The 21338-nt window shown below is 37.3% G+C and overlaps 1 protein-coding gene across 6 annotated transcripts in view; it reads left to right on the forward strand.

The window, feature by feature from the left end:
- The window catches only part of HEATR5A (HEAT repeat containing 5A), a 65304-nt gene extending 50659 nt beyond the window's left edge, over positions 1–14645 (forward strand). For 5 of the 6 annotated variants that reach the window (XM_032113347.1, XM_032113346.1, XM_032113351.1 and 2 more), the window contains 10 exons: positions 11–190; positions 2147–2381; positions 2772–3020; positions 4656–4783; positions 5697–5844; positions 6520–6792; positions 9201–9425; positions 10933–11087; positions 12483–12696; positions 12974–14645. In XM_032113347.1, coding sequence (XP_031969238.1) covers positions 11–190; positions 2147–2381; positions 2772–3020; positions 4656–4783; positions 5697–5844; positions 6520–6792; positions 9201–9425; positions 10933–11087; positions 12483–12696; positions 12974–13275 — 2109 coding nt within the window. In that variant the 3' untranslated portion in view covers positions 13276–14645. The remainder of the gene's footprint in view (positions 1–10; positions 191–2146; positions 2382–2771; positions 3021–4655; positions 4784–5696; positions 5845–6519; positions 6793–9200; positions 9426–10932; positions 11088–12482; positions 12697–12973) is intronic. The other variant, XM_032113350.1, reaches the window with a different exon arrangement.
- Positions 14646–21338: the final 6693 nt, after the last annotated feature.

Here is a 21338-nt window from a genome sequence, read left to right on the forward strand (position 1 = left end):
GCAACACTAGGTATGCAGTGCCTGGATAGCAAGTGGTGTAGTAAGTGATCTTAATGACCTTCGAAGGGTTCACCAGTTGCTTGTGTCCTCTTTGCTCAAAGTGCAGGCCGGAAAAGAAGCACAAAATCATCAATATAATGAAAGCACCTCAACCATGGAAGTACTAGCTGTCCTAAAGGCTTGGGCAGAGGTTAGTGTAACAGCTCTGCAGTATTAGTCTTGATATCTGGTAGGTGAGTTAGAACCTTTCAGACAGAATTTTCAGGAATTTCTAACATACTTCTTTAAATAGAAGGTGCTGACCCATCATTTTGCTTTTCTACCTCTAAAAGTACATGAACTTCGTAAACTTGACAAAAGCACTGCTAATTAAACTGGTTTTATTATACTATACGTTAAGAATAATGACTCATACTTAAAAATATGAATTCCTTAATATATTCTAATAGTCCGTTTAAAAATGTATGTTATAAGTGGTTATGGCGATGGTCCACTCAAGGTGGTACCATTTTAAATTGGTGTCATTTTTCTCATTGTTTATTGGCATTTTGTATCTTGGAAATAGATCTTTTCAATTAATATTGTCAGTTCAGTACTGCTTTAGTTAAATTAAAGTCAGCTCATGTGAATACCTGTTTTAATATGTGTAAATGCAAGGTTAAATATTTAAAAGTCAAAAGTGTGGACCGTGTACACCACCTCCAAAAGATATGTATTAGAAAGTAGTGATGATGGCCTTGGATGCTGATGGTTGATAACCAGCTAAATATGAGCATGCTCTGAAGGTGGATGATATTTCAGTGTATAACCAGGAAGGTACTTTGGAGGAGAGAGTATGCAATAGATAGTTTTTATGTGAACATTTGTAGAAAAATATGCCAATGTTTTGTGTGCATATTTGAGAATGGATATTGACAAAATAGGAAAGCCATTGGAGACAAGCTAGCAGGTGGGAATAAAAGTCTTGAAAACGTACTTACATTGAGAGATTTAAGTAGATTGGTTTATTTAATTAGTTCAGGAAAAGATAAAGTACTGTGATCAATTTAAAATAATTACACAAAGAACAGGTTTTTTATAGCATATAACAACCTTTCACTGGTCAGAAGCCAGGACAAAATTCAGACCAGACATGAGGCTCAACTGTCAGAAATGAAGATCTGTAGATTGTTCCAGCCTATAATTAAGATCACTAGAATTCTTCAAAGCAAACTCTGTAGAGCTTCCTAAAAGCTTTTGTGACCTGTAATTTACAAATATTTCACTTAAGCCCTAGGCAGTTCCTTCTCTGTTAGAATCTTACCTATTTCTTGTTTACAGAAGTTGAAGGAATTTCCCCATCCTGTTGCTGCAGGGAGGTGTGAGAAAAGGGCTTGGTGTGTGTTTAGTTGCTGGTCTGGGACAACCCACTACAACTAGCAAACATGAAAAAGATACAGAAATCATAATTGCAGGAGATTAGTACTCAACAAAGCTGACTCGAGATTTGTTGCATCTAAATGTGTCCTTTGTAGTTGAGGAGAGCTTCCCTCCAGGGGCATTTTGGAGATACTATAGAGGGCTGTTTGTCTGAAACATTCTCAATTCTGTCTTTTTGATAACTAGAGAGATATCTAGGGAAATTAGCATTAGGAAATTAACCTATAGATGGTAACACCCAAAGTTTGCAAAGTATGCAAGACTGTACTTTTCATTCTTTACTGCTAACATGAAGTAACACATAATTTTGAGAAGTCGGTTTCAAGTGCCATATAGCATTTCAGTTAAAAAAATATTTAGGAATGGGTTAACTGTTGTTTCCGAATCATTATTATAGGTATATTATTTGATAATTCTTCAGCCTTGTAGCTCTAACAGGGTTTGATGGTTGGAAGTAGAAACTGGACAAATAATATATTAATTTTTAAGAGCAGGGAACTTAATTGCAGGTAGGAATTTTAGTAGTTTTCCCTTTTTGGGGATTCTTGCATCATGATTAGCTGGGGAATGGATTCAGAATGTTTAGAGTGCTTGTTCATCCATGCCTACTGGACTTGAAGCAGAAGTAGATTTAGGAAATCTCATGCCTGCTCAACAGTCATGCTAGTGATCACAGTAGTTTTCCAAGTGTTAATATTTGTAACTCTCTATCCAAATATATCAACAGGTTTACATAGTTGCAGTTGAAAAGCAGAAAAATCAAAGTGATACACACAAGCAGTGTTTAAAACTTGAAAACTCCTCAGAAGAGAGCTACAGAGATATAACATTTTCAGCCAGTGGACTTCTGGACTTGGTACAGGCAGATCTTGGAACACTGAGCAAGCTCTGGCTTGCTGCACTTCAGGATTTTGCTCTCTTAACTTTGCCTCCAGAATATGCATCACAACTACCTGCTGAAGGTAAAAAGGCAAATGAGTTGTATTTTCATAAGTCCCTTGTAAGCAAACCGACTTGTGTTAAGATCATAGTAAGATTAAATTGTATAGATAATAATCCTACTTATGGACCTATTTAAAGATCAGGACTGCTTTTGAGAACAGAGGTTTCATGGATGTGAAGAGTGGTTTGGTATTCTTATTTGTTGGCTAATTTTATGGTTGAAAGAAGAAATGGGTAATCTATTGGATTCTGTCAAAATAAATCTAAATGAAGTACCCTCATTGGCCTGAATTTTAATACTAAACATTTAAAAAAAAAGTCATACATAAAACACAATCCTGTTTTAAGAATGAGAAAATACAGTAGTTGAAAGTAAATTAATGTCTTAAAACTAATTTCTTTTCTTGTAGGTGGTACATTTTATACAGCAGAGACAATTGAAAATGCCAGACCTCATTACTACAACTCCTGGGCACTGATACTTTATGCTACAGCCTTATGGCTTACTAGCACAGGTTTCATTGTTGTTGATCCAGATGAAGGAGTTACAAATCTCTCCAGACCTGTTACCCCAACTACCATGTGTCAAGATTCTTCTACCAGGCCCTTGGTGAAATCTCCTGAGGATGTGAATACTGACAGATTTCATCTTATCTTGGGTTAGTGAGTGCATAATCTGCCTAGATGCTGTAACTCAAAATAATTCTTACTAGAAAAAACTGTTAGCAGGTAAATATTTAATTATTAAAATTTAACTGCATCATTGAATATCCCATCTTTCGGAAAAACATACAGTCAGAAGAATTTTAAGTTGTAGTGAGAAAACCGTAAGTCATTTTCCCAAATATGGTACAAAAAACACTGTGAGCTAAACAACCCTAAACAAATGCTTATTGCTCTGCTCATAAACATGCAAGTTCAAGGGAGGATTTTATGGTGTTTGTACCAGTACAGTTACAGAGTGTATGGATTAGTTTCACTGAAGTACAGTTTTACATCACACAATAGTGTATAGGTTGGAAGGGACTTGTGGAGGTCATCTTATCCACCTCCTGCTCAAGCAGGGTCACATAAAGCCAGCTGCCCAGGACCATGTCTAGACAGCTTTTGAATATCTCTGTGAGTGGAGACTCAACCTCTCTGGGCAACCTGTGCCAGTGCTCGGTCACCCACACAGTAAAGAAGTGTTTCCTTACATTCACGTAAAGCTCTGTTAAGCCTCCACTACTGCAGAAGCTAATCAGGTAGTTGAATTAGTCCCAGTTCTCTAAATTTACAAAATTAGGCATTTCTGATTATATGTTTTTCTTGGTCTCTCTTTTGTATCCTTCTTTTGTAATCCCTTTTTGGAATGAGTTTGTATGATTTTATTGCATATGTCTTCTTTTGAATCCCAGTCTTTCTGCAGAGAGCCAGCTCACTTTTGAAATCTATTGCTCCCTCAGTTAAAAGTGGGACCTCTGATACAAAAGCTGCTCATTTTCCCTGCTTCCTCTACTGCTTAGTGCATCAAATTTCACCTACTTGACTGTGGGCATCTGGCTTGTTTATTCTGCTTTTGAATAAAATAACATTTTAATTTTAACTCCCTACAGAGAAATGGAAAGAATTTAAAACCACTTTTCTCTTGCACAGCCATTGTTTAGTGGACATTGATTGGTTTCCCAAGTCATCACACATTTTGGAATTACAGCCGTACAACTGGACTGAGAATATGGATTGCAGTTTATATGACTGTTATCTCCAATATTTTGAGGCGTCCTGAAAGCTGAGAAAAAAGATAGCTCTTATCTGCTCTACAGTTTGCAAGCTTAGGCTTCATGTAATTTACTTACTGCTGGTTATGTAGTTGCGGTAGTTGGCATCTTCAGCATTTTTTTTAAATGAGAAGATAAAGCCCCAGCCTTAGAGTTTGTGAACTACTATTACTTTTACCATTTCCTTCTATTACATAAATCAGAGTGATTAGGCAAATATTCTGCTATATACTCACTATGAATTATCCTGTCTGATCATTGGACCTCATGTTCAGTGTTTTATTCAGAAATTGCTGGGGTTTTATTTATGTTAGTAGCCAGTTATAATTGGGTCTTACACTGTCTAGAAGGTGAAGTTTCTTTCATTGTTTTGATGGAAATAGAGTTCTTGCCCTGAGTTATTAGCAATAGGAGATGAATTCACTTAAAATGCTACTTCTGTGTTTGCTCAACCTTCTGTGACATTACCTAGTAGTCGAAAAAATTACTTCTTAAAATTTCAAGCACACATGGGGTTTTTTCTTCTGATGCTTACAGGAATTAGTGTGGAGTTCCTCTGCTCTCCTCGATCAGATGCAGCAATGGAGAACATTATTGCCTGCTTACATGCCCTGCAGGCACTCTTCGATGTTCCATGGCCAAGGTCTAAAATAGGTGGTGATCAGGTAATGCATAATGACCAAATGCCCCCCAGAATTAAGGCATAGTTTTAGTCTGAAGAGTCTCTACAATCTCTTGTATTTCCAGGAATCTTCAGTGTAAAAGTAGTAGGTAAATTATATGCTTTACCCAAATCCAGAGCTGTAGACGGAGGACATAAAAAAGAGCACAGTGTGGAATTTGTAAGGTGAGGGGCAGAGAATTTGAGGGCATTTCATCAGGAAGATATAATTAGATGAGTAGGATGAGAGCCAGGTAAAGACAAAATTCTGGAAAAGAGAGTTCTCTTACTCTCTCTGACAAGGCATGGTTGAATTAATTCTGTTGTAAAAATCAAAGTTGATAAAAGAAGACTGGACAAAAGCAGTGATACTAAAAAAAAGAAAAAAGGCAAAACTGAAAAAAAGCATTACACAATGGTGATCCTAAGAAGAAGTAGTAATCTGAAATTTCATTTTTTTTCCTTTAAATTACAGTTTATACCATCCTGTGTGCCATGCAATTGCCTAACACAGTAGAAGTGATAAAGCCTCTGGACATGGCCAAGTTCTGCTGATTGTTGATGTTCTGTCCAAGCAAATGCACATAGTGTAGGTGGGATACAATGTAGTGTCCCCACCTTCAAGAGTTAAGAAGCCATAAGATAAAGATTACTTGGGGTTTTTGTAGTTGTTTTAAGTACCCTATGTCTTAAATTACTATGATAAGTATTTTGTTGGGAGACTTGATTGGGACTGCTGTTACTGGGAGCTAGGAGCTGGATGTTGAAGAAAATGCCAACTCCTATGATTGTATCAATTACATTGTGTTCCTTAGTGAGATCAATCAGAGTAATACTGTTGGCTGTAACAAGTACTAACAAGTTCCTAAAACTCCTGCATTAAAATTAAGGTATATTAGATGTTTTTCTTGCTGTAGGAGTTGGGTGTAGAGCTGCTGAATGTTTTGCATCGACTGATACTGACCAGAGAATCACCTGATATTCAGCTTGCTGCCCTTGAAGTGGTTCGCTTGATTCTTTTTGCAGCTCAGGAACATGTGAAGGAAAAGAGGAGAAGTGCAGAAGGTACAGTACTGTATGAGATGTTTGAGTACCTATTATCAGGGTTAAAGCAATTCTTTCTTGGAAAACTGGATTCCAGGATGCATCTTAATTAAAGTTTTTCACATTTAGATTCTAGTTTACTTAAGACAGTCCATATTCCTGACATTAGAAATTCAGGTGGTATGATGGATAACAGGTAGTTTAGGTGTTGAACAGAGGGTAGAAAGTGAGGAGAAAAACTGCAGAAACTGCAGCTGGGTGGTGTCAGGGAGGGAGGAGTCCTAGTGAAAAGCTGGGGTCAGCTGCAATTGAGCAATGGACAGACTTGCCACACACAGCTGTTACAAGCCAGGTTCCAGTAGTTACTCTGATTGTAACTTCCTAACTTTCATTTTCTAAAAGGAAAAAACTGGGAGAAGAATCAAAATGCTTGTATTAGGTGACATCATATTGGCTTGGTGCCTTAGGATGTTGTATGTGGAAGTCTGTTGCGCACCCTTTTGCCTTTTGACAATCACTCCATAGTTTGCTTATTTGGAAGGATGGATGTTTGCTAGTAGAATTTTGAATACATACCCGTGCACATACATACGTGTCGAGATTATAATTTGGTGCTGAAACAGTCTTAAGAAATGAACTTTTTGGAAACAAGTCACAGCCTGCAGACTTCTGCTATATTTCTTGTTTTTCTTTCAGTTGATGATGGTGCTGCAGAAAAGGAAACATTACCAGAATTTGGAGAAGGCAAAGACACAGGGGGACTGGTGCCTGGGAAATCATTAGTCTTTGCAACACTGGAGCTGTGTGTTTGTATTCTTGTCAGACAGCTTCCCCAGCTCAACCCTAAATTAACTTGTAGCCCTGCAGTTCAACCTGGAAAACATCTGTTACTGTCAGAAGATGGAAGCAGACTGGTAGCAGCGGCATTAGTTATTCTCTCTGATATTCCTGCAGTCTGCTCTCCTGAAGGTATGCTATTTCATCACAAGAAAAGATTAATGAAAGAATATTAGGCCCTTCTGTCCCCTTGTTATTACCTAATTTCTTAGCTGGTTAAATCTGGCAGCAAGTTTTGTTGATTTGCTGTGACAATTTCCTTTTCTAATTTTTTTTTTGACTGTCAAATTGCAAAACAAGTTACAAAACTGAAGCAGTTAAATGAGTAGTTTCTCTCTTCCTCCCACCCTATAGCAGTGCAATTAATAGATTCATTTTGTACTGGGTAGTAAACAACAGCTACATGATTATATTCTACTTGAATTGTCTATTCTGGAATCTATAATGCAGACATAAATTTAAAAGGGAAATGTGTGATGTTACCTTCCCATCATTTGAACATTAAGAAACGGCTGTAAGGAGTTACGGTTGAATTCTCAGATTAGTTGACTTTTACCCATGATTCATTTTGGATTCACTCCAAACTTTAAGATGGTGCCCCACCACCAACCCTCAATGTCATATTCATACATATTTCAGTACTGTTACAGCCACACATATAAACCATTTCTGTCCTACTCTGTTCCCGCCTTAAGTATTTTTGTTACACCTTATGCAAATTCTTGGCATTTACCACCCCTGAAAATTTCTTCTTTTTTTTTAAATTTGTTTTCTGTTATGTTATTCTTCTATGTGGAATATGATACTCCAAATGGAGTAGCTGGCAGCCCTTGCAATCCTTGTAAGGTGATGATTTGCTTTCTCATTTCCATCTGCAGCCCATTAATTTATCAGTTCAAAGTGAAAGGAAATACACATCGCACCACTCAATCTGAGGACAACTATCTTGTGTGAAAAATAATCTGTGATTTTTTTCTCACTGTAGTTGTTTTCATCTTTAGCAAACAGCTTGCAGGATCAGACCACAGGGAATGTGAGAGAAGTTAAGCATTTGGTTCAGGTGACTAAAAAGAGGAGCTGAAGCTTGCTTATACAGTCAGTTGAATAAGGAAGCAGCTCCAAAAGTCAGCTGACATAATCAAAGAGATGAGAATTCCTCTGTGGAATTGCATAATTTTTTCTCCTTTAGTAGGTAACTGAAGTTACACTCCTGTGACTGCCGCGTCTCTTCCTTCAGGCCCCTGTCATGATACGTGTGCATAAAAAAATTTGCAAGTAAATGATGTTCATGACCTAAATTTCCTACTGAATTCCAACAGTAAAGTCTCAGCTGTTAAAAAATACATGTCCTCAGCTTCAAAAAATACTTGTGCATAAGTCAGAGACCCTCATTATTCAACAGGCCTCTCATGAACATCAGTGTATTAAAATCTTAAAAACGTAAGCATTTTGGTGATTATGGAATGCGATAAGCATATTAACCCATATGCTTAACTCTGTGCTTTGCTGAGTCCTAACTTAGGACAGGAGCAACACATAAGTACGCAGGTTTCTAGATTGCCTCCAATATATGCAGAATTCTAGATTACTGTTAGATTCCAAGACATAAAAATAAGTGAAACTGCTATGCCACGTTATTCCTCTGAATTTTAAAATATTTTTAGTGCTCTGTCATTATGACTGGTCAACTATCAGATTCTCAGACAAGAAAATCTCTTCAGTAGCCTAAGGAACAATCCGCTTCTCTCCTTAGGTCTTCTCTTTTCCAAGATATTTTTTAGAGCTTCTATTTTAGTTCTGGGGAGTTTTATACATATATTTATTCTGAAGTCCTTATTACTCTTACTAAACTCTTGACTTCAGTGATTTCCTAGAACAGTGGCATCTTTAGCTAACTACACATCATTGAGTAGAAGTTTCCTCTTGCCAGTTTTGAAATTACCCCCATTAATTTCCTTCACTGTATTGTCTTCATGTGCAAAGTATACTTAGATGCATATACTTTGTTTTCTTCTTTCTATGTAGTAGTATATACAAAGAATTTACTATGTATCAGTATATATACTATACATATCTACAGTATATATATATATATATATACAGTATATGTATAGTATATATACTAGTATATACTGTATATGCTACTATATATACTTTCATGGCTTCTCTTCCATGAGAACCACCTCCTTAGTGGTTCTGATTTTTCTGTTCTTGCTTTTCTCTGAATATGACATAATTCTACACTTCATGTAGTAAAATGATCGAGGAAAAGATATATAATGCTAATTTTAAAGGGGAAAAGGTTTAAATTCACTTAAGCAGTCTGACTCCCTGCTTGCTATAGCAGGCCACATGATATTTCAAATCTTTTCTCCAAATTACCAGTGCCTCTATTCATAGATATGCTTAAAAATTATAAATTATTAATAAAAAAGAGAATCCAAGAAAACTACCTCAATATTTTAAAAAAAAATACTAAATTTTAAAAGTACCTGCATTTTTTTTAGATTTCTGTTAAATTAGTTTGCATTGTTTTACAGGAAGTGTTTCAGTTCTTCCTACTATTTTGTACCTAATTATTGGAGTACTTAAACAAACTGCTGTGAAATTGCAAGATGGCCGGTTACGTCTGACAGTTGCTGCATCTCTACAAGCTCTTAAAGGACTCTTGTCTTCTCCAATGGCTCGAGCAGAGAAAAGTCAGAATGCTTGGACTGATCTTCTACGTAGTGCTTTGGTCACAGTGCTTGACTGTTGGGATCAAGGTAAGCACAAATGTTGGGTTTATGAGTTTAAAAACCAAATTTAAAATGTTTGTGTGAAGTGTTGCTTGGTTTTATTTAAATTGAATTCATGCACATCTGAAAAAAGACTAGTCACTGCTTAGTCACAAGAGAATTAGCTGGTTACCAAGTACTGTTGAAACTATTGTGCGATCTTGTCCCTACAGTGCATATGAGAAGTCATCATCTATAAAAGTATAAACGTGGGTGCCATGATTTAAGCCCAGCTGGAAATTAAGTACCATGCAGCCACTTGCTCAACCTCCACTCCCTCTTCCCCCCACCCTAGTGGAATGGGGAGGAGAATCAAAGTAAAACTTGTATGTTAAGAACAGTTTAATAATTGAAACTAAAGTAAGGTAAAGTAATAATGGTAAATTATTATAATAATAATGATAAGAAAAAGGGAAAAACAAGTGATGCAGTGTGCAGTTGCTCATCACCCTCTGACCAATGCTAGACCCCGCTTCCCAAACCCAGATCATCCTCTCTTCCAGGTAACTCCCCCCAGTTTATGTACTGGGCATGATGTTCTATGGTGTGGAATATCCCTTTGGTCAGTTCAGGTTACCCATCCCAGCTATGCTCCCTCCCAGTTTCATTTGCTTATCTTCTCACTGGCAGAGCATGAGGCAAGGGATAAAGTCCTTGACTTAGGATAAACACAGCTTAGCAAAAACCAAAACATTGGTGTATTATCAACACCATTCTCATTCCGAATCCACAACACAGCACTGCAACAGCTACTGAGAGGAAATCAGCTCTACCCCAGCTGAAACCAGGACAGTGGTTTGAGGGCTTACTCCTGTGTTGTGTAGTGCCACAGTGTAGTTCCATGGTACGAAGGCATAAACAGGAGCTATGGCTTCAGTGTACAGCTGAGCGTAAAAGACAGCTGTACACTGAGTGCAGGTTCTCCACAAAGAATTAGTGTCTGTAGTGAAGCAAAGGGTGTTAAAGCAGTAGTGCAAGAAAAGAATTTTTTGTCTTCAGTCAGTTTACTGTGTGCTGCTGCTTCAACTTCCTGAGTTTGTAGTATTTTTATTGTTCCTTATGTTTAATCTCTTAAGTTGTAATTTGTTGTTGGAACTTTTCTTTACAAAACTGTTTAAGTTACAAGAAAATAATATATTCTAAATCCGAGTTTTATATTATTCTCAAAATGATTGTACTTTAATATGTCATACTAGCTCTTCAAAGATATTTATTGTACTTTATACAAAGAAACAGTAGAATAGGAGTATGCTGTAATTTTAAGTGTGCATATGATCACCCCTAAATTCCCATTTTGGCCTTGGCTTTTATTGCAGTAAAAGTCCATACCACTGTATCAGAGTATGTTGTGTATTTGAAAACAGAGGTTCCTAAAGAAACGTAGATGTTGGTATTTCTATTCCACCTCTTTGTACCACTTAAACTCACAGAATTTTTAATGTAAATCTAACAATCTTCTTTGTTAATGTAAATCTAACAACTACTTTGTTGATAGTAGATGGCCTTCTCCAAGAATTCGATGAAGTCAGCCTTCTCACTGCTATTACAGTATTTGTTATGTCTACCAGCCCAGAAGTTACTACTGTAGAGTGCCTTCAGAAGCGTTGTATTGAGAAGTTTAAAATAACACTTGATTCAAAAGATCCTCTTGTAAGTACTGGTGAAGTTATAAGAATATCACTACATACTGAATGAACCTTGGCTTATTTTAGTTGTGTTGCTAGTCCTGTGTGTTGATGGAAGTTAATTCTCTCCTGACTATATCTGTTGTATTTTAAAATACAGTCTGAACAAGTGAGCAAGAACATGTCCAGCAGTGCATTTAATCATTGTTCTGTATGCAATTCTGGACTCCTATTATTTATTTCTTTTATTGCCTCAGACTCAGTGCTTTATACATTGCTAAGTACATGATAAAGTTGTGTAGTGTTTCAGGCACCTGTCGAATTTTATTTGTTCATTTTATCTTCAACACACAGATACTATCTTTTGCAGAGGAAATCCCTCAGCTATGAGTCTTTGGGAGCTGGAGCAAGTACCACTACAAAACTGTTACTATCCCATAAGCATCAGCTCCTGGCCACTGCTGGATGCAGCTTACTGAACTGGACTAATGCTTTGTTCTGACCTAGCATAAATATTTTCATGTTAGTGGCATTAGATTATAGTGCCACAGTTCATATATAACTGACCTTCACCTAAAAAAGTAATGTATCAGGGAAAAAAAATATTTATACAAATGGCTTTTCTAGGTATTGGGGCTACCTCACTTTCGAAGTTAAGTTCTGAAAATAACATGCATTAGATTTCATATTTGTTAGAATTCACTGTAAACTGCTTTCTTGCATCTTCTCTATATATATTTGTGTAGTAATAAAAAATTAAACAAAGTTTAATTTAATTGAGAAATAAATATAAGACAATTCTTTTTTATACATCAGTACATTCCTAATATTGTAAACTTTGATTTTCACTGTTAGGAAACTGGAAATGCCAAATATGACTGCAAGGAAATATTAGCATGCATTTGCAAACTTTATCCAAGTGTTAGGCATCAGAGCCACTCAGAAATTGTGTAGGAACTTCGCAGTTTCAGTCCTATTGACTTCCAATAAGATGCAAGCTTCTGCACCATTTAAGGCATTTTAAAATTGTGCCTACAGTTTGGCTGGGATATTGCTTATATTTTAAGCACCACTTTTTCAGTATTATTGCACTTTTGCTAAGAAGAGAGTATTTTCAAAATAATACTAATATTCAAACAAAAATAGGTTTTTTTCCTTAACTCAAAAATGACAGAAGATATAAGACTTGATGAAAGAAACAGAAAGCATGATCTGGTTTCTATTAATAATTGATTACAAGTTATGATGCTCCTATAAAGTATTATACATGAGCAGCCTACAACCTGATGAATTTTCAAGCTGTGAGGCACATTTTCCCCCCTCCCAAAATTTTTATCTGACAAGCTGTTAGATTTAGAACACCCAGAGATGTATTTTTAAGTGTAACACTTTGTAACTGCAAATTTCGTTTTCCCTTTAGGTACAGTGTAAGTGCTACCAGCTGCTGCACTCCATCTTTCAGCATCCAAACAAAACTGTGTCCTACCCTTATATCCATTCTTTAGCACCATCCGTTGTGGGGAAACTGCAGGAAACAGAAAAGGCAAAACCTGAAAATGCTGCTGAACTTCAAGTCATTCAGGAGGGAATAAAGGTGGTTACAGCTTTGACAGCAGCTGCTGAGGAACAGCACCGTAAGTTACTTCCATTTCTTGTACCCAAAGTGTTAAAGATGCTCAAAGTTGCCATAAATAACAAACTAAAACCAAAATGACCACTAGGAATTCAGTCCTGAACACTAATTGCTAACAAAATTGGTCACAGGAATGTTGGGTTTTTTACCCTACAGTTCACCTAACCTTTGCAGCTTTACAGTTTGAATTAAATGTTAATCTGGAGAAATACTTCCATTTAGAATTTGACACTATTTTTAAAAATCATATATTTAAGTTCTGTTTTCAATGTTTGTAGGTGCTCACTTGGTGGCCTGCTTTCTTCCCATCCTCATTTCCTTTCTTTTGGATGAAAATGCACTGGTTTCTGCTACAATCTCGGCAAAAAGTCTACATGAGTTTGCTTTGCAAACTCTGATGCAGATTGGTCCACAGTACTCATCAGTTTTTAAAAAACTAATGGCCTCCTCTCCAACTATGAAAGCCAGGCTTGAATCAGCTGTTAAAGGCAATCAAGAAGGCATCAAAGTGAAGACTACTAAACATGCAAAAAATCCTGGGAAAAGTTCAAGCATTCAGCTAAAGACCAATTTTCTTTAAAGCCCCATATTGTAATTTTACGCACTTTGGTATCAACAGCAAAAAAGTCCCTTTTAATTTCTAATCACAAAGGGTTGTCAGGAGTTGATCTCATGTATTTCAGTTTGTGCTGAAGTATTACAGAAAGTTTTTAAGAGAAAGCAAGTCTCTGGATAACTTTCTCTTAGTGTAAGACTTTTTAAATATCTCTAAACACTATGAATAAATCAGAGGTCATCAAATCTGTATTTTTTATTATTTTGGACTAAAATATCAGACATGCACATGCCTATATTAAAAAGAATATAGTGAACTTTACCATAGATATATTTAGGAGCATCCCACACTTAGCCATTATGTAAAGTTAACTTTTTTTTTTTAAAGTCAGTATTTGTCAAAAATAAGTTACTGTAGTTGGTTTTTGGATTTAACAGGGACATAAATTTACTTACAGGTTGTAATCTGTGCTAATTACTAATTCAACACACTGCATCATTCTTTAAACAGATTAAATATCCTTGTAAGCCTTACAATAGTTTATTGCTGATCTCAGAAAATTCAACTCAGTAAAGGTAATATGGATAGCTTTAATCCTAATAACATCTTGAGCTGGCCAAGATGTAACAAATGCTGTGAAATACAGCTCTACAATGCCTCTCTGGGGACTCTGTGGTTCTTTCCAGAGTGGGACTGTCATGCATATGTAAGGATTGACAGGCTTGGTGCCTTGCTGCTTGACACAGTCTCACTTTTCAGGACGTGTACTTTGATAAGTTTTTATTAGGGGAGCCAGGCAATTGGAGCTTACATATCCTGTCCAGGATAGGACAGCAATTTTAACGTACTGTGCCTCAATTCAGACCTCTGCTCTATGTGGATGGATGTTCCCTGATCTCTGAATGATCGTTGATATATATATATGTAACTTAATTTCTGTATCTCTGCAATGACAGATGGATGCATTTGAAGTCACCTTGTCTTGTGTCTGTAAACAAAGTGCAACAAACTCATAATAAGTATGTAATTAACATTTTTATCAAGGAGCATATTTTAAGATAGAAAAATAACTATCAAAACTGCAATAGCTATAAAATATTTTCGAAGTACAATGCATTGACTTCTTTCTTAATACCAGTATTACCTAAACCAAACACTGTCAAACTGAGGATATGATTTCCTTCTTGAATCTAATTGCTTTAAAAGGAAGAAGAAAAAAATATTTACAGAACTGAGAAACACGCTGTGACTCAGGAAGAGTGTGATGTACTGTATTTTATTAGAAGTTTTGTATATAAATATAATTGTAAATTGTACAGAATTAACAAATTGATGAAAGTTCTAACAATTCTTTTTTCTAATTTACATAAATAAAGCTAGTTTTCTTCACTTAATATTTGTCTTAGTTATTTTATCCAATAGCAGAGGAACTCTTAAGGACTTGTGTATCAGAAAAAATATTGTTGTGTGCTGCCTCAAGGAAACTAAAAATAAATGTTTGGGTTGGATGCATCAAGGTCTGTGACTTGACACTGCAGGTCTTCCTCTGTTCTGAGTAGCACAATGAGTAAATAAGTAGGACCAGGGAGATTTTCTGTGTGTAAATCCCTGTGTTGTGCCAAATGCTGAAATGTGTGAACTGTGGGAAGATGGTTGAGGTGCCTTCCATCTTTCCCTGGAGAACCAGAAGTCCTGAGTTCCACCTCTTCATTGAAGTCAAATCTGTAGTTGCTGGCTGTGTTAAAAGGGACTTACATTAGATTTGCCAGTTACTCATCTTTATCTCATTAGTAATTTTTTTATCATGTTACTTTACCCTTCCAAGTTTACTGGTGGGGGTTTTTCTTTCATTTTCTTTCCCAAGGCTGCTTCTGGAAAATCATAGATTCTTATGAAACTTTAAGACTTTTAAATGAAACTCAAGTCATGTTTGGGATCAAAATGGCCAAATATATTGCAGAGGAAATTAGTTGCTAAAAAATGTATTTGTGGCTACTTTTTCATTTTCTGTCATGTATAGTAATGTATCAACATTTTTTTAATGTTGGTAAGACAATCTGTTGAAAACGTGCTTTGCTGAAAAACTTTTAAGAAGCATATTCAAATTGCAAGAGCACCAAGAAAAACTGTTAAAAGCCAAAAATTAAAGTTCAGTGCAGCTTAGTCCTAGATTTCTTAGGTCTTGTTGCAGTAGCTCACAACTGAGCCATTGAGAGGTGCCATAATTATGTGACTTGACATTTCTTGATCAAGTCTTGTGGCCACATGTGGAAAAGTACCATTTTCAACATACCTGTGTATTGCAGAAGCAAAAATGATTCCAATAAAGAGAACTACTGCTAATTCCTAATGTCAGTTGTAAATTAGGACAAATGTGTGAGCTTTATTTATCCAGATAATTAATTTATCCACATACTAAAAATACCTGTACCCTGAGTTCTGCTTTCTTATGTACACATAAAACAGTGAGTTGGATCATATGAATAAATCTACTTAGTTAACTAACATTTTATAAATGAATCTTACAGAAATAATCATTTTTCAGTTATAAAAAGATTTTGGCCTTTACATATCAGGTTTTTGATGCAGTCTTACAAGGAACTTGCATAATTCTCTTTTTTCCTGAAGAAAGAAGTAAGACCACAGAGCAGTTTTGGTTTTAATTCTACTCTTCTTTTTCAGGTATTGCTTGACATGCAAGCTCTCATGTTTAGCCAAGCAAAAAGAGCCAAACATATGCCTAGCCATAAACCAAAGCCCCACTTTCGGCACCCCTGCTTCCTGTGTCCCTTGCCTCCTTTCTGATTGTTTTTTGTGCCATTTCTCTGCAAGCACCAGTAAATTTTTTTCTAGTAACTTGTCTTTGCAATGAAACATGTGGCCTGCATGCATGTTTACTTTGTATGTTTCCCCTGTTTATACGAGAAGTTTAATGGGTTTGTGTGACAAAAGATCCTGTCTATGTCTAGCCTCAAGTGCATATATACACATATGAGTACCTCATGGAATGTACTATTTAAATACTATGCAAAAATTATTTGTCGACAACTTTCTGTTGACTGCAACAAACCAGAATTAGTCAAAACTGCAAAAGTGTCACACAGCTGGGATGTGGTAGGTTCTAATTGGATGCAAGTCTGTAGCACTGCAGCTGAAAAAGCAGCTTTTCTGTTAGTATTGCTTAGACTAGAATAAGTCTGAGACAGACCTGGTGTGTTCCAAGGTGCAGGAGTCACCTTCAGGCTGAGAGAGGTATCAGTCCAGTGATGCACATGTTACCATAAAATAGGATTAACAAATGCATAGGAAGCATAGCAGATTTTTCTATTAATGAATGTCAGTTACTAATTGGAATTTCCAAAGGGATTTTTCCCCTCAAGACTGCCACAGCAGTATCAAAGTGAGCTGTTGCAATTGCAGGAGTGATGGAGGGATCTAGGATAGTTTGCTAGTTTATAGGAAGTAACAGTAATACTGCTTAATAGGGAATCAGGTGGAAAATTCAACAGCATTTCAATGTATTTTTAATTGGAATAGTTGGATGTATCTGTGACAATAACACTGTGACGGTCTCCTCTAAAGCTTCATCCCTAATCTCAACACTAGGTATACATGTTTTGTTTTCAGGTTCCTGAAATGTAGCTCTCTTATCAGTAGACAGTAAGGCATAAACAGTTTCCAAGAAAAACATGTTAGTACTGGTCTACTAATAAACCACTTGTGCTTCTGACAGTGAAAAACCTAGCCAATGATACTTCAAACTAGACAAGAAAGCCAGGGGGAAAAACCTTAGACAGCTATCACTTTGTTTAGGAGGAACATACAGCAAGGTGGATTATTTGTCTACTTCTCTGCACTGTGATGTCAAAAACCACTGGAAGAGTCACTCCACTGTGTCTTGAAAATAGCATTGCTTGGCCAGCCCTGATGCTGTGGGTGTTCCCAGGTACTGCTTTTTGCGCATGAGAACCTCTAATCCTAAAAACTGGCTAATAAACTGTGCTTCTCTGCAGCCAAGTGTTTGAAGAAGTGCTCAGATTTGTCCACTGCACTCGAGCGGGAGCAACCCTGGAGCTGTTGCTGTAGATGACATCTCACAGAGGACTCCCATTCAATTAGCTGAAGTATGTAGCAAGCAGTTCAAGCTGTTTAATGACAGTGGGCTATAGATTCAAAGACATGAAAATTAAAAAGCATATTTGGCCACACATGACGTGCTCTACCTGCCTTTAACATATCTAAAGTAATGAATACTGAAAGTTGATTATTCAAAATGAAATAAGCCAGCTGCATTTGATTGTGTTATCTGCACGAGGAAACCCTAGAGATGTCAGTGCTATGCCACCAACCTATCCAAAATGTGTGGTTCTTACTTTGATGTACAGTTGTGGATTTTTGAAGCTTTTTTTTCCTAAAATATTCTCTGGAGAATAAATGGTTTATTCCATATAACAATGAAAGGGGAAGTTACATCTAAATGTAACAAAAGTAGGGCTGAAGGTACTGTCTGAGAAACAGGTCAGTGCAAAAGCAGGCTTTAAAAACCTGTGGTACATTAACCCAAATTCACTCACTCTGCAGCCAAATATCTGTTTTGCTCTATGGTCCTATGCTACTTCCATAGTCCCACTTACCTGAAGTGCAAAATCTGATTCTAGAAGGAAGAATGTGGCATCAACTCCCCTTCTTCTGTGCTTGCATTCCAGCTGCTTAATGGTGGCACATGCAGGAGGAAACAAGCTGGGAGGATGAGGAGCAGCCAGAGCAGAGCCTGCTGTCTGTGTGCATATTAGTGCCTGTGCCAGGTTACCTAGTTACTGCACAGAAAAACTTACTGTTATGTATGTAAACAGGTTTGCAGATGAAGAAAATCTGTTTCTAAATGCTGCTGATAAGAAGCTAAATTTAGTAATGATGAAGATTGATAAAATCCCATTCTAAGCTACAGCCTTATAATTTGCAATTGTGTAGCTTAAAAAAATGCATTTTTTTAACCAGTGTTAATATTCACGTATTAAAATTGATGTGAACTATCTCACTGCCTATAGAATTACTGTGAGTCCCTGTTGCTGCTAGTGGGAATTTTTTTCTTATTATAACCTTCTCTGGGGATGATTTTGTTTGTGGTATTTTTGTCAGCCTTTTTTTTTTTCTTCCCAGTGCATTAGTTCTCTGTGTCCTTTTCCACAAAAAAAGAAGGTTTTGTATGAGACACATCTTCTATGGAAGTAAGAAGTACAGGCCTCAGGGATTCTGGAAATAATTTTGATTTATATCTAAAAATAGAAATATTATGCAATTTGAAAATACAACCTATAATTATGAAGGCAAATGCTTTTAACCTCATCTTCCCTCATGTAAAATTCATGTCAAACACCAAGAAAAAATTGTCACAGATGTATGCATGTTTTATGGAAAACACAAGGACAACTGGTTCAAGCTGCTGCCACCAAATTAACCTGAAATTCAGCTAGGGGAATAAAATAATTTGCTTATAGGAAAAAATCAGGTACTTCTTCAAGTGCATTTATTAAATAATCAAGGTTGGGATGAAGAGGGGAAATAAAAGAGGCAATACAAGTGAATGTATTTTCCCCTCCAATCTGAGGCACAAGGCAAGCTGGTATTTAGCTGCCAGGGAGTCGAGCCACACAGTAATGTAGCCAGGGGGAGGATGGGAGGGTAGATGGGCTTATTTTTAGTCCATTCGTCCCAGTTCCCTTTTGGGAACAACAAATCTGGGTATAATTTACTTCTGTAGAATGAGAATTCTTAAGCTGGATGTAGAGAGAGTCTCAAGAACCAGTGGCCTTGAATTGGAGCCACAACCAGCTGGAGCCTAGTTCTAGGCACCCTCTAAACCATATGGTAAGTGTAGATACATGCAGACCCCTGGGGCTTAAAGACTTGCAGTCTTCTATCTTGACTTTCCCACATAACTTCGGAGATGTGTCCCCCTGTAGGTACAGGGTGGAAAGATAGTCAGGGGGCATGGTATGAACCACCAAAGTAGTTTTCTCTGTGTGAGGGCAGCTGCGCCTGGGGAAGCCATGAGTGAGTAACTTATTTTCTGAGCAGGCAGTTTCCTGCCTTTCCAGTAGGTTTCTGTAGCCACCTGCTCCTCACACAGGCACCTGTTCTGGGATGCCACTGGTCCATGCAGCTACCGCAGCTCGGAACACTGAGTTATGCCTGTGTGTGTGTGTTGCTCAGCAGCTGGCCGTGGCCTGAGTCTGTGCTGAGACTGTTGCTAGTCAAGCCTGCCAGACTTTGTGGATAAATTGAAATGATACATAGAAGTGAGCTGCTGTGCACATTGGTCTGGGCCATAATGCAAGCATGTCTCTCCTTGAGACCCTTCAGGGCAGCAGTTGCTGAAGCTGTCAACACGTGGATTTATCCACACAATGTCCTGCTCATTCTCTGCACTTGCAACAACATTCAGAACCATGAACTATGATTTAAGATAAGCAGCAGACATTCCTAAAGACTTCTGGAGATTTTCCTGGCCAAGACAGAAGAGAAATGGCTGTTGGATGTACTGGCTATAGAGCAGAGAGACTACAGAAGCAGCTACTGGCTTTGGAACCTGGCTTTCCCAGGTTGTGGTACATCTTGGCTGGATCAGCTTTACATTTGGTGGTCAGGATTTGAAACTATATTCTTCACTGGCTGGTTCTGGACTTTACCTAAAGGAATGGCTTTCAGTGCCATAGTTTTCTTCTTCAGGAGGTAAAGAATATATTAACTGTCCGGGCTTCTCTCCTGACCCTCTAGTTTTGTGAAGCTGTACCTAGACTACACAGAATTCCCCCAAAACAACTGAATCTTTTTTTCACCTTTTTTTTTTTTTTTTTGTATTTGTGTATTTCTATTAAGTGCAAGTACTTAGGCAGACATGCAAGTATCTAAAATCCAGTTCCTCTTCTTGCTAATCTCCCAGAACAGCAACTTGCTGTTAGAGATCTTTTCTGCTTGTCTTCCTTTTGTTCAGGTAGCCAACACCCAGCCATGACTTGCTGAGTGACTTCTGCTGGGTACAAGTGCTAGAGGGCAATATGCTCCAGACAGGGAATCAAGAGAGATGGCTGTGGAGATGGGGCAGGTCAGACAAAAAGGCAGCAGGAAAGTAGCAAATACTGCTGAGGCAGCAACAACATTCTAGGGAGATTTTTCAAATCAAACAAATGTTGAAGGATTAGGACAAAAAGGAAGGAACAGGGAAGCAGAGCAAAAGACACAAGCCTGGGTAGTAAAAGAAGGAAGAGAAAATAATAATTAAATCAGTCACCTTGCTGGTTCATTGCTTCAAAACCGCCTGTGTGAAATATCATAACTTAATAGTTGACTGGAATCCTAAAAAATATTTTACAAATTAAACTGCTCTGATTTGTAAAGTTCACACAGTTTTCTGTTACATGAGATTTACTTGTTCTATTTTGTACTGCCTATTATTTAGGAAGAACCATCCACGTAAATCAAAGCACAACACTTTGTAGTAGCAGCACAGGATGAGACAAGTTAACAACATTACTATAAAAAGTAATGCAGTTACTTGCATACAATACTGGGAATCTCTACGTGTTAATAAAATATGCAAAGCTGCCGCAGCAGGACCACATTCTGTATAGTCTCTAAATAAACCATGAAAACAGCCACTACAATGATGGAAACTTCTTCAGAAAGCACTATTTGTTACACACACACACACAAAAGGAAAATTTTGAATATTATGCAAAGTAGGAAGACAAGTTTGCAATGATGTAATTCATCAAGTGCAAGAGCAGCCACACGCCCTGGTTTCCATTGCCTTTTCAGTACTGGTTACAACACCCGTGCGTACACGCTTTGGATGTTTTCATCAACAGATTTTGAAATTACTTATAAGGAGTGAATTGAATGGCAAAACTTTCACCACTCTTCTTAGATTAGGATTTTCACCTAAATGGGTGGGTAGTCCTTGGAAATGAAGACCACTCCTTGGTGGGTGTTCAGAGGCCAAAGGAAATGCAGAGCTGGAAAGCGTCACTGTTCAGTGGCAGATGAGTTTTTCTAGGGCAGGTAGATGGGACCAGAGTGCGCTTCCT

This window comes from Corvus moneduloides, chromosome 6 (assembly GCF_009650955.1).
Source record: "Corvus moneduloides isolate bCorMon1 chromosome 6, bCorMon1.pri, whole genome shotgun sequence".
Lineage (NCBI taxonomy): Eukaryota > Metazoa > Chordata > Aves > Passeriformes > Corvidae > Corvus > Corvus moneduloides.